The 20,389-nt window shown below is 45.2% G+C and overlaps 1 protein-coding gene across 1 annotated transcript in view; it reads left to right on the plus strand.

The window, feature by feature from the left end:
• The first annotated feature begins 4,734 nt into the window (after positions 1-4,734).
• Positions 4,735-20,389, plus strand: part of PHF20 (PHD finger protein 20) — a 77,708-nt gene continuing 62,053 nt past the window's right edge. The window contains exons 1-5 of the mRNA XM_074157072.1: positions 4,735-4,857; positions 7,160-7,206; positions 8,610-8,658; positions 11,620-11,674; positions 18,047-18,161. Of these exons, the coding sequence (XP_074013173.1) occupies positions 18,079-18,161 (83 nt within the window). The 5' untranslated portion in view covers positions 4,735-4,857; positions 7,160-7,206; positions 8,610-8,658; positions 11,620-11,674; positions 18,047-18,078. The remainder of the gene's footprint in view (positions 4,858-7,159; positions 7,207-8,609; positions 8,659-11,619; positions 11,675-18,046; positions 18,162-20,389) is intronic.

Below are 20,389 nucleotides of genomic sequence, written 5' to 3' on the forward strand. Positions count from 1 at the left end.
CCAAAAATCCAGGGCAGTGGGAGGCCAGTTTTTAGCCTAATCTTTGTGTAGGTTTTTAGCCTAATCCTCACATTGAGCTTTGCACTAAACCAGCCCTGTGGGAAGACAGAGACTAGAGAACAGGCAAGCCTGCCTCAGGAGCCCTGCAGCACAGAGGGAGGAGAGTTGGGAGGGTCCCTGTCCTCACGCTGCCCCAGCATCGGTTTGATGTGGGCGCAGCAAAGCAATGGTGGATTCGGCAGAACTGGCTGGAGATGGCAGTGAGCAGGGCTTGGGCTCCATCACACCCATGGACTGTCTGTGGGACGGCCATCAATGATAAGATGGAGAAAGCTGATTTAGCTGCCAAGCGTTGCTGCTTTTAGAGCTCCTGTTATCTTGTAGCATTTGTCAACCACAGTAAATGGAGAAGAGAACTGGGTGTGGGTGCAGGCAGATGGGGAGCCATCTCAGGGATGAAAAGGGATCAGGGAAAAGTCCAGGTATTAGAGTGGGGTGGACCACATATGGACCCTGCCAGAGTTGAGTGCTTCCAGGTGGCCATGCAGAAGAACTTTTGGGAAGCATGGAGTCACTCATCGGTTGGACTTTTCCTTTCAAAGCAGGGGGCACCAGCTGAAGATTCTGCCCAGCCTGCAAAGGTTTGAGCCTGTGTCTCCCAGGGGCTCCTCCTGCCTCAGCCTCTGCCCAGAGCTTCCTCGTCTCACCATCAGTGTCATCCCAGTGGTACTGTAATGGGAGCTTGTGTCTGAGGACTGAGGACTGTGCAACCTCAGCTGTCAGGGTTGGGAGCTGGCAGGATTCGGGGCCCAAATCCATGAAGCTGTTCAGAAGCCCAAGACCAAGGCTGCTCTTACAAGCTACTACTTATCCCAAAGGAGAACTAGTGGCTTATGTCAGCTCATCTCCACTCGCAGCCCCATTTCCTCCATCCCGTTTCTGTCAGGTGCTTCATTCAGGTCACAACCAACAGGGGAAGACCTGTGGGGGTTGTGGTGGGAATGTGGAGGGTGGGGGGTGGAGAAGGAGCCCCTCCTCTGAGGGCAGTGGGCTGTTGGATTGTTTCAGCTTCCCCTGAAATGATCTAGCCTTGGTGCCTACTGAGAAAGACAATGATGCTGCAATTGCAAATGGTACCCAAATACTGTGTGGTGGTGTCCCTGCCGTGTGTGCCACCCCCGTAGTCTCAGGGATGAATAGCCATTCAGAAGAGCGCAGGACAACCAGATCCTATAGCCCCAGGGACTACAGAAGGGCCTACGGAGCAGGGTCTCTGTTGCCTGCAGGCAGATAGCCCCAAGGAGGATGAGGTGAAGGGGGCTGCAGCCTCCCCCCCACTCCCAGTTGTCTCTCTCATGCCGCTTCACGGATGGGGCTGCACCTGCCCTGACCAAGGGCAGAGGCTGAGGGTGGACATCCTTCCCTGGAGATGTGTGGCCAGGTTCCAGCTGCTCTGGATGCTCTGGCCAACGAAGAAGGGATGAGAAACTGTCCTGAGGTAGAAATGTGCAGACTTGGAGTGCTGTTGTGGCACACTGACTTGGTGAGTCCCGCATCTCCCACCCTTATGTGCAGCTTGGGACAGGGCCTGGAGGTCAGCCAGACCTGTGGGGACCTCCAGCAACCCTCTGACAAGAGCAGGTATGAGTGGGGTGAGGCATGGTGGAGAGAGCTGGACACAGAAAACTCACCCTACACTGCTGCATGCAGTTTGGTGTAGGAGGCAGGGACTATGTCCAGGTGAGTTCTGTGACCCCCGATCTAAGCCTCACCAGGGCAGAGGAGCTGCTCAGCGGCCACCTCTCCGGCAGCAGAGCCAGCAGCTCCTGCAGCCTGCAGTGACCCCGCGTGGGCTGTGCGGAGGCAGCCCAGGCTCCCCGCCTCACCCCATCAGAGGCCCTTGTGCTGGAGAAGACAAACCCTGCGGGCACAGAGCCACCCTTCCCGGCTGACGCACTGGCCCTTGGGTGGCTGGTCAGGGAGGAGGGGGAGTCTCCTCCCTCGCTGGCTGGAGCTGGTTTGGCCTCCTTTTATAGTCAATGCAAGAGGCGATTTCTGAGCACGGTTCCTCTGCTGCTGTGGAGGCCGAAGGCTGGCCGGGTGCGTTGCCCTTGCCACGTGCCTGATTTTCTCTGCTGAGACCAGGGAGGCCAGCCAACAAGCCCAGCAGTCTGGCAGGTGGGGGACTTGCATGTGGTGTGGCTGCCTGCGCTCAAGGCCAGCTCTTGGATAGCACAGCTGTAGAGCTGGCCTTGAAGGGAAGGAGCTGGAGGACACCTCGCTGGGAGCTTCCTCCCTCTCCCGCAGGAATGTAGCCTCATCGCAGACCCTCACCCTTGGGCCTCTGCCTGAGCCAGCTCTACCAGTCCCATGCCAATCTGGACCTTCACCCCAGCCCACGGACTGACTTCCCCCCTGGACCTCAGACCTGCCCCATCAGTGTGGGATTTGTGTGCCCATCTGGTCACTGTCACCGGACCTGCTCTGCTCCCATTACCGCTGGCCTGCACCGTGATGGGCCCCGGCTCGCAGTCCTGGCACAGCACCCCCACAGCAAGCCAGGCGGGGTTCATGGCACTGCTCATGCATACAGGCTGTGTAGGGGAGACCACAATTGCTTTCCGGAGAAGGCAGACAGACCCTTCCTGATCTGCAAAGCTTTATTAGTCCACATTTACTGTTTTCCAGATTGATCCAGTTGAGCTGAGCAGAAACCCTTGGAGGGGGCCGGGATCTGTCTGAGACAGGACTGAGACAGGCAGAGGCAGCGTTGGTGTTCATGGTGGCTGCCAGCACAGGAGGAGGGACATTCCCTGGGAAGGGCTGCCACTCCGTGGTCAACCAAAACAGGCAGGTGTGGCTGACCTCCCAGGGTTTCCGATAATGTGCACCATGGATGCTGGCATCAGATACTGAAGCTGGAGTCCTGGACAGTACGCAAGGAGAAACATTGCAAATTGGCATAGACACATCATTGGAGTGCCAAAAGCTGTGTGCTCTCGGTGGGAACAGCAGAACAAAGGATTATTTCCCACATCTCAAAACCAGTGGGATCTAAAAAGACCCATTTCTGCAGAGGATGAAGTGTTTTCTGACATGTGCCTTCTCATGGCACATATGCTAAGATTCCATGGGGTTTTTAAATTATGAAAACTCCTGAATGATATATAGTGCTCTCAAAAAACCCAATACACAATCACTATGCTGACATTCTGGTTAAAAAAAAAAAAAACTACTTCCCTCAAAACTTTGGAGTTATTTTTTAGCTGATTTCTATTTTAATGCTTCCTGCATTTTTTTCTCTTCCTTCTAGAAACCTGCAATGTTAAAACCCCATGTGAGATTTCAAGGTTAAAAAATAAATCCAAACTGATAACTACATTTTCTGCCACATTTTTTTTCCTATTGTGGTATTTTTAGCAAGCCACTCTGCTTCCACAAATTCCCAGCATACAGCTCAGGCTCTGTCAGAGAAGCATTAACACCCAAGTTGCTGTACAGTGACAGGGACCACCGTGTGTTAAACCACCCTTTGTGTTCTCCGGGTCCTGTGCTGCTCATGGCGCCAGGCTGAGGCTGATGTCACGGTAGCAGCGAGATTTGTGCAGTGACAGGAGTTCCTGTGGCGACTGGAGAGGATGAAGAGAGGCGAGGGATGCCCTTGGAGTCGGGGCCATGCTGCGCCTGGCAGCACTGCAGCCCTTGTCCTGCTTCTGCAGCCACCTTGGCCACAGCAGTCACTCCTTCCATCACAGAACCAGGCAGGCAGGCAACCATCATCCACTTGTCTGTGGCCTCTGAGCAGAAAATGATGGATCATCCCCTGAAAACCACCTGAACCAGAAAGTTTATCCACCCACAGTGACAAACACTGTGGTATTTGACATTAACAACTTCAGACTGCAAAGATTTTTGCTCTTCTGTGTCAGTCTGATTTTTGGCTTTAACCTAGCATAAAACTCAAAAAAAAAAGCCCCAAACCCCAAACTGATTTGCACCTGTAAAATTCTGTATATAGAGAAGAACATCCAGTTCTCCTGCCGTACCGAAGGGCAGCAGCTGGTTTAGGGGCGTTGCTGGCCCCTCGGGTCGCCCCTGGTAATGCCTCACCCGTAGGGCTGTGTGCGGGCCTGGACCCCCGGGACAAGGTCACCGACAAACGGAACCAGGCCCGGCAGAGGCTGGCATGCGGGAGGAGTGCCCTCAGCCCCGCCACTCGGCATCATGGAGGGCCAGGAGTGTCAGACTGCTTCTATCCGCCTGTATTTCATCCTCGTAGGGAGCCCCGACCCCCCGAAACGCCTGGCCCCCGCCCGCAGAGCGCTCTGTGGGAGGCTAGGCGCTGCACTGTGCCCGGCCTGGGCAGGGCCCCCCGCGCCCACCCTCCACAGCTGCTTTCCCCGAGAGCTGCGCTGCGGCGCCGCGGTGCCGTTGGGGCCCGGCGTGAGGAGCTGCAGTCGCGGGAAGGGCACGGGGTCCTCCCTCTGAGACGGCGGGGGTCGGCGGGCGCCACGGGAGGCTGCCGTTCCGTTCCGTTCCTTTCCGCCGCGATCCGCGCTCCCTCAGCGCCCCGGGCCCGGGGAGGAGGGACGTGGCTCGATGCTTCCTCAGCGCTCGGCCCCGCCTCGCGCCCCGAGGCGAGGCGAGCGCGCTCCTCCGGCCGCCAGGGGGCGGGGCTTCCAGGCTCCGCCCCCACCAGACCCCGCCCCTCACACCAGGCCCCGCCCTGTCCCTGGCGGCGCCGCATCGAGGCGGCCATTTTGTGGCGCGGAGCGGTTGGTGGCGCTGGGCTCGGCGCGGAGTGGGATCCGAGGCGGGTCGGCTCCGGTCTCACCCTTTTCTCGTGCAGATCCCTCGGTAAGAGCGCGGCGGTGCCTGGACGGGCCGTGCCGTGCCCTGCCCAGTGTTGCGGGCCCGAGGCGAGGCGAGGCGAGGGAGGCCGGGCGCGGCGCGGCTGGCACGCGTCCCCCGCACAAAGGGCCGGGCCGGGCCGGGCGGCGCCTCCCGCGCCGCGGACGCGGGGCGCCGAGCGGGACCGCTCCCGCCTGGCCGCGGCCTGGTGCGCTGTGGCCTGGGGGGGGAGCCGTGTCGGCCCCCGCTCTCCGCTCCCTCCCTCCCGCCACGCCTCCGCCCGCGCCCGGCGGCCCGCGGAGCTGCGCGGCCGGCGCGGGCAGGTGAGTATGTGCGGGCCGAGCGCAGGCGCCGAGGGCTCGGCCGGTGGGGCCGGGCGAGTGACCTTGCGGCGGGTCCGGAGCCCGGGCCGAGGCCGGAGAGCGGGCGCTGTGGCGGCCGGGGCTGGTGGGGCGCGGGCGGCGGTGCGGGGGTGGCGCAGGCCGGGAGCGGCGGCCGGCGGGCCCCGAGCAGCGGGGGAGCGACGGGGCGGCGGCGCGGGGCCGTGTCGGCGCCTGGGCCCTGGGGCGCGGGTCTCGTCCCGGGGGCGCTCGGCGGGGCACCGGTGGCTGCTCCGCGCCCGGCCCCGCGGGATGGGAGGAGCCCGGCGTGGGGCAGGTACCTGCTGGCAGGTCAGCTGGAGGGTTCTGGCTGTCCCGTGAAGTCTGGAGCACATCTTCATCCCACTGTATCTTGTCCCTTCAGAATGTCTCTAAGGAACAGAAATAACAGTGGATCCTTGCACTAGCCTGAAAGCTGCTCCGTGTCATACCTGTTTAATTTGTAGGGTTGGGAGGCACTATATATTTTCTCCTGACAGGCCTAGGTTCAGGTATGGCTTGTTGCCACCAAAATGGATTATTGTACCGGTTGGATTGGCAGGGATGTGCAAACTGTGGCTGTAGCAGGGCATGATCAATCGAAGCAGGTTGTCAGTACAATTTTGGGAAGCAGTTATATCTCCATTACTTATTGAAAATCTTCCTGGGATCACAAAAATGTTTCTGTGATCCCAGGCTAATGTTTCTAGCCTAAATATTTGAAAATAGATCAGGAGGTATATTTGAATGTTGATGAGTCCGAGCTAGATAAAATAAATTTCATCTTTCTGCATACAGAATTCGGTATTGTATGCAGTAGGAAAATAAGCCCAAATGTTAAAAACAAGGCTAATGACTTGAAGTAACTTTTGTAGGTATCTGTACAGAAGCTTTTAACTGAGCATCTCTAGAACAGCAATGCTTTTGACCTGAGTTCCTTTAATTTTCTATAATGAGCAAGGATCCTTTCACAGTTTCCAAAAAAAGCCAAATGAGGACACTTGCTATGAAGATCACTCATAATTCTTTCCTTAGTTCTCATAATTCTCTCTTCAATAGTTCTGGAATTGAAGGTGGATTAGATGAATACTCATCATTTGGCCAAAGTCAGCTTGTGGAAGACTTCACTTTCTTGTAGATATTTTTGTTGATGTCTCATGAATAGAAATAAAATTTTACTTGAGTGGCCTGAGAGTAAAATCTGCTTGCCTGTAATCCAGAGTAATTAATTAAGGTCAAGTTGGGAACGAGGCTAGAATAGTAATTGCTCATAACAGTGCAGCCTTGACTGAAATGTAAGAAGCATGTAATTAATTCTTACCTTTAATTGGATAAGTTCTCTGAGGTGCTTTCTTTTGCTCTTGTAGTTCCTGGGTAACCTAGGTAATGATACTGACCTAAATTCTCCCCCTTGGTCAGGAACGGAGGATGCAGTCCCTAATTTAATTGTAGGGGATGATAAATTCTTTGTAACTGCAGATTTTATTTATAGCTGCATCTCTAGAAGCTAGGCATTGTCTGTAGCTGTAATTTGTCAGACCTCAACAGGAGCTGACACTGTTGCTATAGGAAAGCTGTGCTGCCACTTGTCTCCTGGTTTCTGCCCATCTGGCACTGTCCTGCACAGATGTGAGTGCTTGTGCAACACTGCTGTGAGCTGAGGTAAAGAATGTACACAGGCTGGGGGGAGCACTTATTGTTCAGCCTTACAAGTGGTTGTCATCAGTGTTTAAACTGCATTCCTCATGGTTGCCTAGTTGTGTGGGTGCAGTGGTTTTTTTAAATTAAAAAAGTTGCATATACTTTAAACTTACTAGTGCATTGTATTGAGAAGTCTTGTGAAGTGCTTGTAATAGCTCATTAAACAGTTGAACAAGTCTACTCCTTTCTTCTTTTGTTTCAGCTTACTCCTTATCATCTTCATACTTCTGTTCTTTGCTTGCCTACAGGTTTATTTTGACTTCTTGTGCTTCCTGTAGGAAAAGCCTTTTTTCAGGTAAGAAATAGCAATTTGGAGCCTGTGGTTTGTCCTTGCTGTCAAAATACCAATAGCTACATGGCTTGTGTGTTTCATAAAACCTTTTGGAACTGGTGGCTCTTCAGGTTTTTTTTTGTGGATGCAAGCACCACTTCGTGACTTAAGTGATCGTGCAAGTGTATAATGTGTCAGTGCTGACTGGCTGCAGATGTGTGTGGCAGAAAATAATGCATGTTGGAATATAATTCCTTCTTTTTGAGCCTTGTTAGTTTGTTGACATGACTTTGTGTGGTTTTACTGGGATTGAGAACTTTCAGCCAGCCTTGTTTCAGTATAGCTAGCTGCAGTCTGCCTTTTTTTTTTTTTTTTTTTTAGAACTCTATTTCAGGTAGGTTTATGAAATTGGTTAAAAAGAGATATAGCTATCTCCATCTGTGTCTTTAGCTAGGTACCCTGTATTAGAAAGAAAAGAGGGGAAGCACTAATGCATAGTGTGGGGTGGTTTGGTTTTTTTTTTATTTCAGTATGAAATTAGCACTAAAGAGCTTTCCTGATTTTATTGCTGATGTTAAAATACCAGTTTCAAAACAAACTTGTTTTTCTGATACTTATACTTAGCGCTTCTTTCCCAAGGAAATGGAGAATATCCTCTTGTCCCATGGAGTATTTAAGTCAGGAAACTATCTTGAACACCTCCAGTACTCCAGATGTAGAAATGAGCATCCTTAGCCTAGACTTGTGCATCAGTGGCAGAAAGACAGTGCTGTTGATAGGGTTTGAGTTAGGGCTTTTAGTTAGGCTTAAAGGCGTAGCAAAGGTTGCAAGACTCTAATTGCTTCTTCACTGTAATGCCAGTTCCTAATGGCTTTTGTTATGTGCTTCCCTGTATTTATATCAGTCTTTTGTATGGATTGCAGCTCTGTCTTCTCAGTATTGCTGTCATCAGTCTTGCATAGAGATGCCCTGATTTATTTTATTTTTGTTTTTCCCCTGCTGTCCTTTCATCTCTGAGCTGGGGGACAAGTCTACAAGCAGCCTTGAAGTGCACCCCTTTCTTTCCTTTTTGTAATAAAATGAGGGAGTTGCATGCTTCTTACAGTATAACACATACACAGATGATTTGTCTGCTTAATGCATTATCTTAAATGAAGACATAATTCTTCCTCAAAGCTCATGTCAGTATAACTTGCAAGATTTCCCTTTGTTTGACTGTCATGTCAACAAGTAGGGTAGATTTGGTCTTGTCCAGTCAGGAAGCAATTGAATAATGAAACTGAGAATGCCATGTGTAAGTGTCAGAACGCTATATACTGACTGGTTGGAAACAGTGCCCTATGGGATTTTCAGTGGCCAGTATTGCAGGTGCTGTAAATTATCTGTGAAAAATGCTTCTCAATGTTTTTTTATGGATATTTTTACAGGTAGACTTCTTATAAGAGTCAGAAGTCGGAAGTCCAGTTACTGCTGCAGGTACTGTTACCAGATCGTTTTTGTACTTTCCCACTGACTGCTTCCATTTTTCCTCTGATAGCTAAAATGCATGTTGATGCTCACTGATAAGAAATATCTTAGGTTCAGCAATCTGCTGTAAGTGTATATATAGTGTGCCGCTGGAACACCCAGAGCAGCCTTCATGCTGGGGCAGGACATCTGGTCAAAACGGAGGAATTAATTGGTCAGCTTACTGACCAACACTTAGCCTTAAGTATTAAATTTCGATCTCAAATGTGGACTTCTCTAGAATACCTTGGTATCGCTTTCAGAAGGGATGTAGGTGGTAATACTTCAGAGCTACTTAATACTTAAATGTTTGTACTGACTTCAAAACATTGGCATCAAGTGCGAAATGGTATTAGACTCAGTAATCTAGGTGTTACAGCTAAGCAGACAATACATAGGCAAATGGAAGTCATATTCTTGGACCCTGCCTGTTTCTTAACAGGTTTCTTCTTAAAAGAATATACTTTTGTCTTTGTAAAATAATGCAATTGTCATGTGAGTTTTTGAGCCCATGTGTGGTTCCTTTCGTTGTCTGTTGTGCAAGAGCATTCTCCAAGAGGTGGCACCTTGTCGGGGGTTACTCAATACATTCAGCCTTAGGCTGCTGCAACACCACCCTAAACTGAATATTTAAATGTAGTCCCACTGTAAGTAAGTTTGTCCAATTAGTTCTGTGGGTTTTTTGTTGTTTTTGCTTCTAAGGGAGTATAGAATGGCGATGAGAATCAATCCACTTTTTTTTCCTTTTCCTGATTTCATTTTTATTTGACGAAGGCACTGTGAGCCCATAGGTACCTATTAAGGGCAAAAGTGTCTTGAGGGCAGTTACGCTTGGTGCATTCAGCATTATGAAGTGGTATTATACAGCTTCAGGCAGAAAAACAGGAGAAGTTGTATTAGGGTGCCCAGTCTGCAGGCTAAATTAGGCTTCTCAGAACAATTGAAATGGCTGTAGCTTGTTCTGCCACTCCTCCTGCAGTCCAGAGAAGCTGTGCATGTATTGACAAGAATTGGATTTGTGGATGAAGAAATTGTTCTGGAGAAACTCTTTTAGTTTATTTCTCGTGTGACCAAAACGCAGATCGCTCTGCCATGTGCTGACTGTAGTTTATCCAGCTGAGGATGTTTTTGTTGACAGGAGAGGACTGCATTTGGTCACCTTGGCTCGTGTTTGTTCACATGGCTGGACATGCATGGGTTGATGTGATGAACCCATGATTTGCAGACTGTGCTTCCATAAGAAACGATGCGGCTTGCTTGAGCTGTTGGCAGGTCTTTTAGTTGTTAAACATTTGAACTCTTAATTTCCTTGGGAGAATTCTTGTGCTCTGATTTATTGCTTTGCACCTTAAAATGTCCTTCACATTAAACTTATTCATTCTTAACTAAGAAGATCTACAACCATAGAGATGTTTAGAGTCTTGAGCTGCTAGAAACTTTTTCAATGAAAGAAGTGTTTCATGTAAACTTTTTTCCTGATCTGTTAGGTTGCTTTTTTTTGTGGCAGTTGGAATTATTTCTAAATGGAAAAATGTTTTTTTTTCTGTCTCTCTGAATAGCTAAAAGATATTTTAGAATATTCAGAAAGCATCAGTCTTACCATGATATATCTTGAACAGCCATGCTTGTTAAATAAGAGAGTATCTTAAGCATAAGATATATAAGAGTATAGTTTGAACTTATTGAAGTCTTGTGTCTGACATAGGGTTTTTGTTGTTTTTTTTTTTTTTTTAAATAACCTGTACTAGAAGATGACTTTTTAAAGTCTGTTAACCACCATGGTATTGCCACAGAAGTCAACCAATATGAGTAGGAATTGTATGTTAGATCAGAAGCAATGACTTCAGTTGTGCGATTCCCAGTCTGCTGTAATTGCTTCGCAAAAGAATTTTGATGTACTTCCAAATCTAGAACACTCAGGCATTTTGACTGTTTGACTCAGATTTGGCAGTTCTTGTTTTGTTTGTGGGCTGTTTATCATACTTGATATTTCAGAACTGAAGCTTTGTCTTTTTTTAGCTACTCAGAATTAAAGACTGTTTGGGCGATAGAAGTATAATTGATGCAGTGAGGGGGTTTCTCAGTAGTAGCTCTCATTAAACTCCTGCGCGGAAAAGAAGGTGTTAGATTTGGGACAGATCGGTGGCATTTAAGTGTCTTCGAACGTTTCAGATAAGACTTCTAAAAAAGTGTATCTGCCAAATGGTGGTTAGACAGAAAAGTGGGGAGAGCAGTTAGGCATTTCTGCAACTTGGGATAACAGAGAAACGGAAAACAAATTAACAAAAGAAGTAAATTAGGTAAAGGAGGGCAGGGACACCCAACAGTAGGAACTCTTATTTTCATATTTAGCAATCCATTGGAAGAGATGGTGAACTGATGATCGCCTGTGCTGGATCTTTAGCCTGTCATTTCACCTAGAATCATTCATTCTCAATGTACAAGACAAAACTGAAGGTAGGGTATAATTTCCTTTAAGTGCGGCTTGGCCCATATGAGGGATATAACACGTCTGCAGACACTACCTGGAATTTTGAGTTACTGGCACATACAAGGTTTGGTAGTCACACTGTCTACTTATTTAATTAAAGGGTTTATTCTGAAATCTCCGGTGCCCCAAAGTCAGAGTAATGATGAAGTTACTGGTGGCTTCTGTCTGGCAAAGCATAAATAAATGGTGAAGAAACTTGATGTGGATATGCAGAGAGAGTGTCTATTTGTCTGTAAGGATCTCTAAGTTTCTCTCTAGTTTGGATCACAGCAGCCTGCTGGCCCTCTGTGTGGAAATATTTTCAGATTAAATTGGTGTTCTGGAGGGGTTATTGTGCGGTTGGGGTATCATTGGCTGTAGAGAAAATATTTTTTTTTTTGACCACTAAACTACTTCTAGTCTCAGAATTCTCGTGACTTATGTTTTTTCCTTCCTTATAGTTTTACAACAGTGTTTGGAATGTTTGCAGCCATATAAGCAACGAGTTGCTTCTTGGTGAGTATAAGCATGGATCCTTGGTTTTGATAACTGTAGCTTTTCTTTGAGCTTTTGAAATATTGCTTTAAAATTCATGTTTTTCCTAATTCTTGTAGAGACACTGTGGATAATATTTCTCTAAATTAAATCATTATATTCTTAAAACAAAAATCATGTGTTTTCAGTTGGAAGAAAAAATGGCAATTTCATTGAAGTAGATTTTTTTGAATGATATTTTGTTTAGGAAAAACCTACTTTATTTCATGTGACTTAAACCTTTTTCCCAAATCTTTTTGCTTGTTCAGTGTTTTAAGATTGTTTGTCTCTTACCTTCAGTGTTTTGCAGTAAAAAAGAGGGGAAACCAGAACAGCTAAATGAGAGGTGATCAAGTGATTGAAAAGAATTCTTTTCATTAATGAGTATTTATTTCTTTAATTGCACTTGGTAATTCAAATAGGTTTTATTATAGAAAAAGACTTTTTTTTTCTGTTCTGTTGAATTGCCCGTGTTCTTAATTTCTCCTTCCATGTTAGTCTGTCCAGTCTCACCACCAATTTGAACCTTTTCGCTTTTGTCACCCAATACTTTGAGTAAGTCTTGGCTTCTGCTTGAAGAGGAGGGCAAACAGATTTTTATTGGTGTCAGTTTTGTTAGTTTACTTCTATAAACCAGAGGAAAAATAGGACTATGAAATAAAATACTAAGTCTTACGCTTTGAGGGAATGTTTCAGTGTTGAGAAATTAGCTATAGAGTATTCTTGTTATAGAAATTGTAAGTACCATTTCAGGATCTGATTTCAGTGTTGTGTTGCTCAGTCAATGAGTTTGCCTGTATAGTTGTTGACTGAGTCTAGGAAACTTTTAAGGTAAGAAGTGAGTGCTGGTTAAGATCTAGTCAAGGATCCTGCATGGTGCAAATAAGAACTGCATGTGCCTGATTTGAAATGTCTTTTGGATGGAAGGAGGAAGATGAGGCAGTATTCCTTGGAATTTGTTGCAGTGTCTAATGGTCTTTGTGTCCAGGTTGAACCTTTCCTGTTTCTGTTCCTGTTGCAATAAAAAAAAAAGAGTTAAGATCTGAAGCATTGTGTTTTGAAATACCAGTGCTAAGGACATCATCTGGAACTTATGGTTGTGTCTTAAAAAGTACTCTTCTTGTGATGAAAAGATACACATAAACAAAACATGAGGCAGGAGCATAGGGATCCTTAGATGAAGAGCTAGTAGAGAAACTGTTTCTGGGCTAATCCTTTAATAGGTTGGGGGTTTATGTCTGTTTTTATATGTAGGGTAAAATACAGTGAGGCATACTCCATGGTAGCAACACTGCTGCGGACAGAACCTGGTAGGCACATTTCTTTTTTTTTGTCTGTAGGCAGTAAAAGTCTGTTGTAATCAGCTTCCCAAGTCAGCACCAAAACAGTTTTTCAAAGTGATGTTTAAATGTTTGTGAGACTTGTACTTAGTCTTCATAAGATGCTGTTAGGAATGTATGATATAAATGGTGTCTGTAAATACTGCTTTGCAGTCTGATATAGCCATTATCTTTTCTCATCTGCAGGTGTGTGGTTTCAGCACAGCTGTGGTCATCCACTTGCAAGGTCTTTTGATTGTGGTGGGGACCATGGACCTCTCTGGATGGGTCATTCCTGATGAGAGCGTGCATATTGTAGGGGGTGAACTGGGTGAGGCTTTCATCGTTTTACCACTGATGAAGATGCGAGGCTTGCTATCATGTATGCAGATGGCATAAGTAAAAGGTCAAAACTAACTGTTGTAGAGCAATAAAAACTTTATATGCAAAATGGGATTTGACCTAGTCCTTGGCAGTTTCAAAATGGACACTTAGGCTAGCAGTTTTGGATCACTGGTGCTGGAGTGAATGGCAGAGTCAGCTTAGGCTTTGTGGAATTGACCGTAAACCTCTTTTTTTATCACAGAAACTGCTCATACTGCTATGCATGAAGGAAGCAAATCAAGCTTGTGTCTTGGTGCTTGTATAGGAACTGCAGTTCAAGTCTTGGGGCTGCCTTCAGTGTTCCAGTTCAGTTACACCTGCGCTGCGTCCCCAGTGAACTGGGGACAGGCTCTTCCTAGTTGCTTTACTCTCTGTTTTTGCCAGTGCTTTTTATTAAACCACTATGTGTCATAGAATCATAGAATTGCCTGGGTTGGAAGGGACCTTTCAGATCATGTAGTCCAACCGTCAGCCTAACACTGACAAAAACCATCACTAAACCATATCACTAAGCCCAGCCGTGTAGTCCCACAGAATCACCAGAGATGTAGAGTGCTTTGTAGGAACTGGACAGCAAGCCTTCCGTCCAGAAGAAAACTTAATACTACTTTGCGCTGAAAGTTTATATTGATGCAAACTATCAAAGTTTACCACGCTCAGAGAACTATGCTTTTTCATGGAGTTCCTCTTTTTTTTCTGTATTGTGCTCTGATGGGGGGAGGGAAATCCCTGGGTTTGGCACAGATACACTAAAGAATGAAGGAGATGAGAGGCTGGCTGAATTGTGGGAGTGAATTGCCTTTCTTCTGAGCTCCTTATGAAGTACTGCTTTGAGACAGTACCAAGTTTGGAAGTGGGACTGATTTAAAGGCAGGGGGTTTGGTGTGATAATACATAGGGAATGGTTTAAATCACTGGTTTAAACCAGTGATTTGGAAAACAGTGTTTGCAAAGGTAGGTAAGGGTTTGAAAAAGGCTGCAGTGATTCTGCAGTTTCCAGAGAGAAAACAATAGAGGCTGTTATTAGTGCAAGAGAAAGTTTGCCATAACTTCTTTGTATTTATTTATGTATATGATAATATGAAAGATTTCTCCAGTTTCCAGAGGAGCCCTCTTCTGTTGGAACTTAGTGATGTGCCAGGTTCTAAGTTCACTTAGAACTGAAGAGACTACAGGTGTGGGTGTACAGGGCCTGCACTGTTGGCGGAGCAGAAAGCTTGTTTTAGAAGACAAAACCCGTGATCCCTGAAGGGGCAATGTAAGCGTATTCTCTGCATTGGCCTAATATAAATGTGCATTCCTGATTGGTGCCTGTAAGTCTCTGAATGGTTAATAGTCTTTAGAAGCTAAATTACCTCACAGTGACTTTTATGGGGAAGGCTCTCCCTTTTAAACAACAGAGAAGTGTAGTTTCAGTGATGTAGATTTATTTTCTGTTGGAAGTAGTGATTTGTCTAAATCCCGGAGTACTGAAACAGGTCTAATCCTTGTAGTAGAATAAGAAGTTTTGGAGAAAAGCTGTACAGCTTTGGGGTAGGCCTAGTAACTCTCCTGTGTTTTAGCTGTGGTCTTGAGCACTTGAGAAAAGTGGATTCCCAGAGTTACCAAAGTGAAAAGCCTTCTCATGTCTTGGTTTAGTTACCAAATAGTACAAATTCGTTTTCTGCTGAAGAAAATTTTAGAAGAGATGTTATGGTGAAGTGTTCGTATTTCCAATTCATAGCTATGACTGTGTCTGATTAGTCTGGGGTTGTTTGTTAACAATCTCTTTTGATGTAGTTCAAGGTTTCTAAGTACTCCTTGCAGGAGGGCACAGAGGCTGACACATAAATCTCGAAGCAGAGGCAAGCCCCTGTGTTGAGGGTTTCTTTCTGAGAAACTAAGTTCTCCATATGGTCGTGGTTGTGCTGGTGAAATGCGGGTGGGCTTCAGTGCTGCCTGTTGGCCTTGTTTGTGAGGTGTGATGTGATGGCTCCCAGTGGAGGTCATATCGTATGGTTTCAGTCTTGCTCTAAGGCTGTATGTTTCAGGGTAAAATGTATCTCGTGTAATGTTCTACCAAGTATGATTCTGCTTGAGGAAGCTCTTCCTGACATTAGCTGCAAGTGTAAAAAGCCAGCCTGCTTTGGGAGGCATGTTGAGTACAGGGACTGCTGGATCCAGCTAAATCCAGTCACAGGGTGGGAGAGAGAACCCAAAGCAGCCCCAGTTTCATAATTTGGGAGGGGAGAGGGAGGAGAACTTTGAGGGGAAGGGGCAGAGGTTTTTGGGGAGAGAGGAAGATTTTTGCTCGTACCATTTATTCTCTTTGAACTTTCTCATCAGCGGCCTTGTCGCAGGCTTGGCTGAGTTGGTGAGGTGCTGTAGGTGTGTGCTCTGACAAATGCTGGTGTTCAGCTGCCTCTGGCTGTAAAGTGGGCAGAGTTCAGTATTCTCACAGACTCTACAGCCTCTGTAAATATAGTTAAATGGCTTCTGCTGTTCTTTTGGATTTCCCTTTAGTTGTGATACTCGTAGTTCCTTTTAATATTTGACTGAAACTATAGAAAGGCCTTCTTCACCAAAATTGACATTTATTTATGGAAGCCCTGTTGTATGAGATCCTGTTACTGAAGTCGGGAGGTATGTATGGTCCTCTTCAGCCTCTCATAGGCGAACTGAAATGACTCCCGTTCTTCAGGACTGCAGCCATTACCAAAGGGGGCCACTGTAGAGAGCTTCAATAATGTACTTCCAGTACTTCTAGGAGTATGTTTGTCTTTGTTTGTGAAAAGGAAGAATAAATTTACTAGGACAAGAGTTGTCTTGCAGCTGTAATTTCTCCTACAAGTGTTAAGCAAAATGTGTCTGTTCCACATTTGGAAGCATGAAATTCTATTGCTAGTGCGAGAAAGCGGTATTTTAATGATGTAAATCTGCAGAGAAAAGAGTGGATGTTTGAGATGAGGGTGGGTAAACTTTTTAAAAAAGAAAATGTAGCTTTGCTTTTGCTGTTTGGATTTCCAGATTATCTTTTTTAATTCTTACTGTTTATTTTTCATCAGATCATAAAACCCCAACCATCCTAACTTTTCCTTAATTTCCTTTCCTCTTCTCCTTTCCCAGTTACAAGTTATGGAGGTGGTAGGTAAATGGCCCCCTGCCCCAACCTCTAGCCACATTAGAAGACAAGTCATTCCTGGACTGATTGGAACCATGCCAGGCAAACTTGCAGTTTGTTGTCAGACTGCAAGTTACTTTTCTAGAGTATCTTTCTCTGCTCCTAGGTGGCTAAAATATTTTTTTTTTTTCTTTTGTTGTGGATCACTGTGGTGGGAATTGATCTTACAGGCAATAGCATGTGTTTTTTTTCCCATACTACTGCAGGCTGCTTTAACGGTAGTGAAGGCAAGCCTAAAAGTGGTGCTGTAGAGCAAGACAGCAGATCATCTGGTAGAGCAGTTTCTTTGCAATGTGGTTATGATACTTGAGGTGGTGGGGATGCCTCCAGGGCCAGCCCTTGGCAAATGGGCTCGTGTAAAAAGTGTGTCAATGGAGTAGCTTTTCCTTACAGTAGAAGTTTTTTGACTTTCCTAAAGATCCCTAATTTCTCAACCGCACTTGAAGTTAGAGTAGTTCTTCATAAAATAGCGTTAAGCCTTTTATAGATGCAGCTATATCATTGCTGTTTATGCGTTGTGTAAACCAAAAGGCTGCTGCTTATTTCTGTTGTCAGTGCATATATTCTTATTCTTGTAGTGTAAGACTAGAACGTTTTTTAATTGAACATGTGTCTATTTTATACATCTTTGACTGTTTGGAATACAGCCTTACTGTAGGGATGACAGTATTGAATAAAATTCATTTCTGTTTTTGGAACTTGTGAGCTTGAAGACTACAGGAATGGATCACAATTTGTATCTTATAATTGTGGGAAACAACTGACAAAAGTTTGGGGAAAAATAGTTCTTGATCAGTCTTTTCACTAAATATACCTTGAGAAAAACTACTTTGGCAAGATCTTTAAACCTTTGTATTAACTGTTGGAAACCAGTCTTAATGAAGGCTATTTTTATTTTCTGGTTAAAATGGTGGAGAATTGGGAAGAAAGCAATGCAGATATGCAAGCTATATAGACAGTCTTCTAAAATTCTAATCAATTTTAGAAGAATGTCTATATTACTTGCACATTTGCAAGAAACTATGTATTTCTAATGTCTTTGAACTCTATTGCATTTGTAGTGATGAGGTGATGTAGTGTTCTTGAGTGTTTCACTGACATGGTGGCTGTTGAAGGATTGTTACTGTGTTTGGTTTTGCCCAGTTCCTGTTCACACCGGAGGGGGAGAGAATATCATGAAACTTCTATCTCAGTTGTGAATAAACATTGGGTTGCAGAGTTTTTAATTGACCTGGACCTTGGACTTATGGACGAAGGTTGAGCTTCAATCTTTCATGGTCCAGGAGCTACCATTTTGAACACATCTTTAGAATGATTCTGATTCTGTACGCTGTCACTTGGGAACCCTTGTTTAAGAGATAATTGCCACCATCACTTTCTGCAAACCAAAAATACAGAGGTCCCTTAACATCTAGCTCTGGGGGATTATGGTGCATAAGCTTATTTTGTGTATGTCTTGATTAGTGATTGATATTTAATTGCATTTTTCAGGGGAATAAAATCAGCAGTGTTGATATTACAAAATGACAAAACATCCTCCGAATAGAAGAGGGATCAACTTTGAGGTGGGAGCCCAGTTGGAAGCCCGTGACAGATTAAAAACCTGGTATTTTTTTAAAACCATTCATATTATATTAACTCTTAAGTTTTTAATATCTTAAACATTTTTGTATTGGTACGATATTTAGAGTCCTGGTCATTGGTTTGTAGGAAAGTAGTTAATTTATGAAAGTTCATATACCAGTGGTTGAATTGGGCGATAGATGTTAATATGTTGTGCTGGCCCTTAAAAAGAAGCGTACTGGTGGTATCTGTGTCTGGGAAATAGTACTACTCATAAATCTAGTGGGACTTCAGACTCTGGTACTCCTGAATTCACACTTTAAGTTCCGTGCTATACACAGATTGCAGAGCAGACATCGTGGAGAGAGAAATCCTTTGCAGTACAGAATACCCAAGGTGGTTCCTTACTATTTCTGTTCCCATTGCTGTTGTGAACTCATAGGCTTTAAAGTCTGATTGAAATTGTTACAGCCCATGCACGTTTGAGGGTGGTCAACTTTAGAATTAAAGAAGTGGGTGGGGAAACACATTCCACACTATGAAGACTACTCTGGAGCCTGTCTTGCAGACTTCAGTTGTGAGGAAGAACACTTTTCTTGACTAACCACTGCAGTAGGAAGGGAAAATAGGGCCTAAAAGTTACTTGGGCTAACTTTGAGCCTTCCAACTCTGTTCATTTTAGGAAGTCAGCTCAAAAAATCAGCATTTAATAAAGGTCACTGAATGAGGCATATGATGAAAATTGCTGGAGTCAAAGACTTCTTAAATACAGGAATTAATTTGGTTTTGTTAGCTCCTCAAGATCATGTGTCTCCTGAAATCAGCTATGGTTGTCTTTTATTGAAGAGTCTGTGTGGGTTAGACACGATTGTACTTTACGCTCTGGAACCTGCCATGCAGAAGTCATGGTGTTGAAAAGCACCTGGACATCCCAGAAGGATGGAGCACTGCCTTAGGCACAGGGGACTTGTTCTAAAACATCTTGGTTGCGTGCAGAGTATTTCTACTTTCTAGGTACTAGGGGATTGGAATTATTGAAAATGAGTAAACATAGCTCTTCATGGAAAGAACATGAAGTATGAACACTAAATCATACTTGTATGTTGTGTTGGCTTTCCTGTGTAACCAAGAGTTGCGTGGGTGGGGCTTCAGTCTGAATCTGCATGCATCTCTTGTATTCTTGAGCTTTGTTCATATAGCAAAAAAGTCAGGCCTACAAAATGGGATTTCTTAGCCTGTCTGTAATGTAGGCTTATTAAAGATGCAGTTTAGTGTAGGTCGTGTTTGAATAAGCCTAATGACTTGTGTCCATGGCTATTACCCTTCTGACATGTTTGGACAACAACAGTATCTCAAGGTATGGGCATACGCAGCTCTTGCATGGGAAAGAGAGAGGAAATTCAACATCTGCTCTACTTTCCACATAACCCTTGGCTTAAACTTGAGTTTTGGATATGTTGCATGTCCAAAACCAAGCGGTGTTGTTTGGTTTTTAAAAACAGTTAATCTTAAATGACCTGTCTTAAGCATAGTGTTTTGCAGCTCTTTGATCTCAGAACTTTTAGTTATTAACTCTCCAGTTCTGAAACTTTTCCTTTGCTTGCTAAGCTTTTGAAACCTGGGTCAGAAAGTCCCCGTTTCCTTGACTGTTGATCTCTGTCAATTTCTGTTTTCAGGGTTTGTGAACGAAAATTTATAAGAGCTGGGGACTTGTTTTCTCTTAGCAATGGCAGTGGTGACAGACTCATGTGCCCCTGCATCCCCAAGTGTGGATTTGTAGAGGACAGCAGATTTCTTTTTTTCCCCAACTTCTTTCACCTGCTGCTGTATGAACAGGATCACTCTGTGACCTTTTATGTGGTTAGAAAATTTTCAGTTTGCTGATACCTGTTTTTCCCAGTGCTGGACCTTCAGAGGTCCAAGCTTCTCTTGCATGTACATCAGTCGCTCTGTTGGCACTTAAACACAAGCATAAGTTTCTTGTTTGATCAGAGGGCTGGCTTTGATTTCTGTGCTCACTACCAAACACAGCGGTCAATTCATAGGATAGTATTACTTCTCAGATATAAGTGCTTTGGAAAGCATTTCATGTCAGAGCCCCGCTTACCTGCCTTTCACAGCAGTGGCTTATGCCCTGAAATGCTAGTTTGGGACTTTCAGGTTGTTTGGATGTGATGACAACCCTGTTGAAGAGGAAAAAAATTTGTGTATGCCAGCAGAGTATCAATGCAGAGTCTGCTCCTTGCCAAAGTGCAAAGTGAATTTTGCATC

Source organism: Numenius arquata, chromosome 12 (assembly GCF_964106895.1).
Source record: "Numenius arquata chromosome 12, bNumArq3.hap1.1, whole genome shotgun sequence".
Classification (NCBI taxonomy): domain Eukaryota; kingdom Metazoa; phylum Chordata; class Aves; order Charadriiformes; family Scolopacidae; genus Numenius; species Numenius arquata.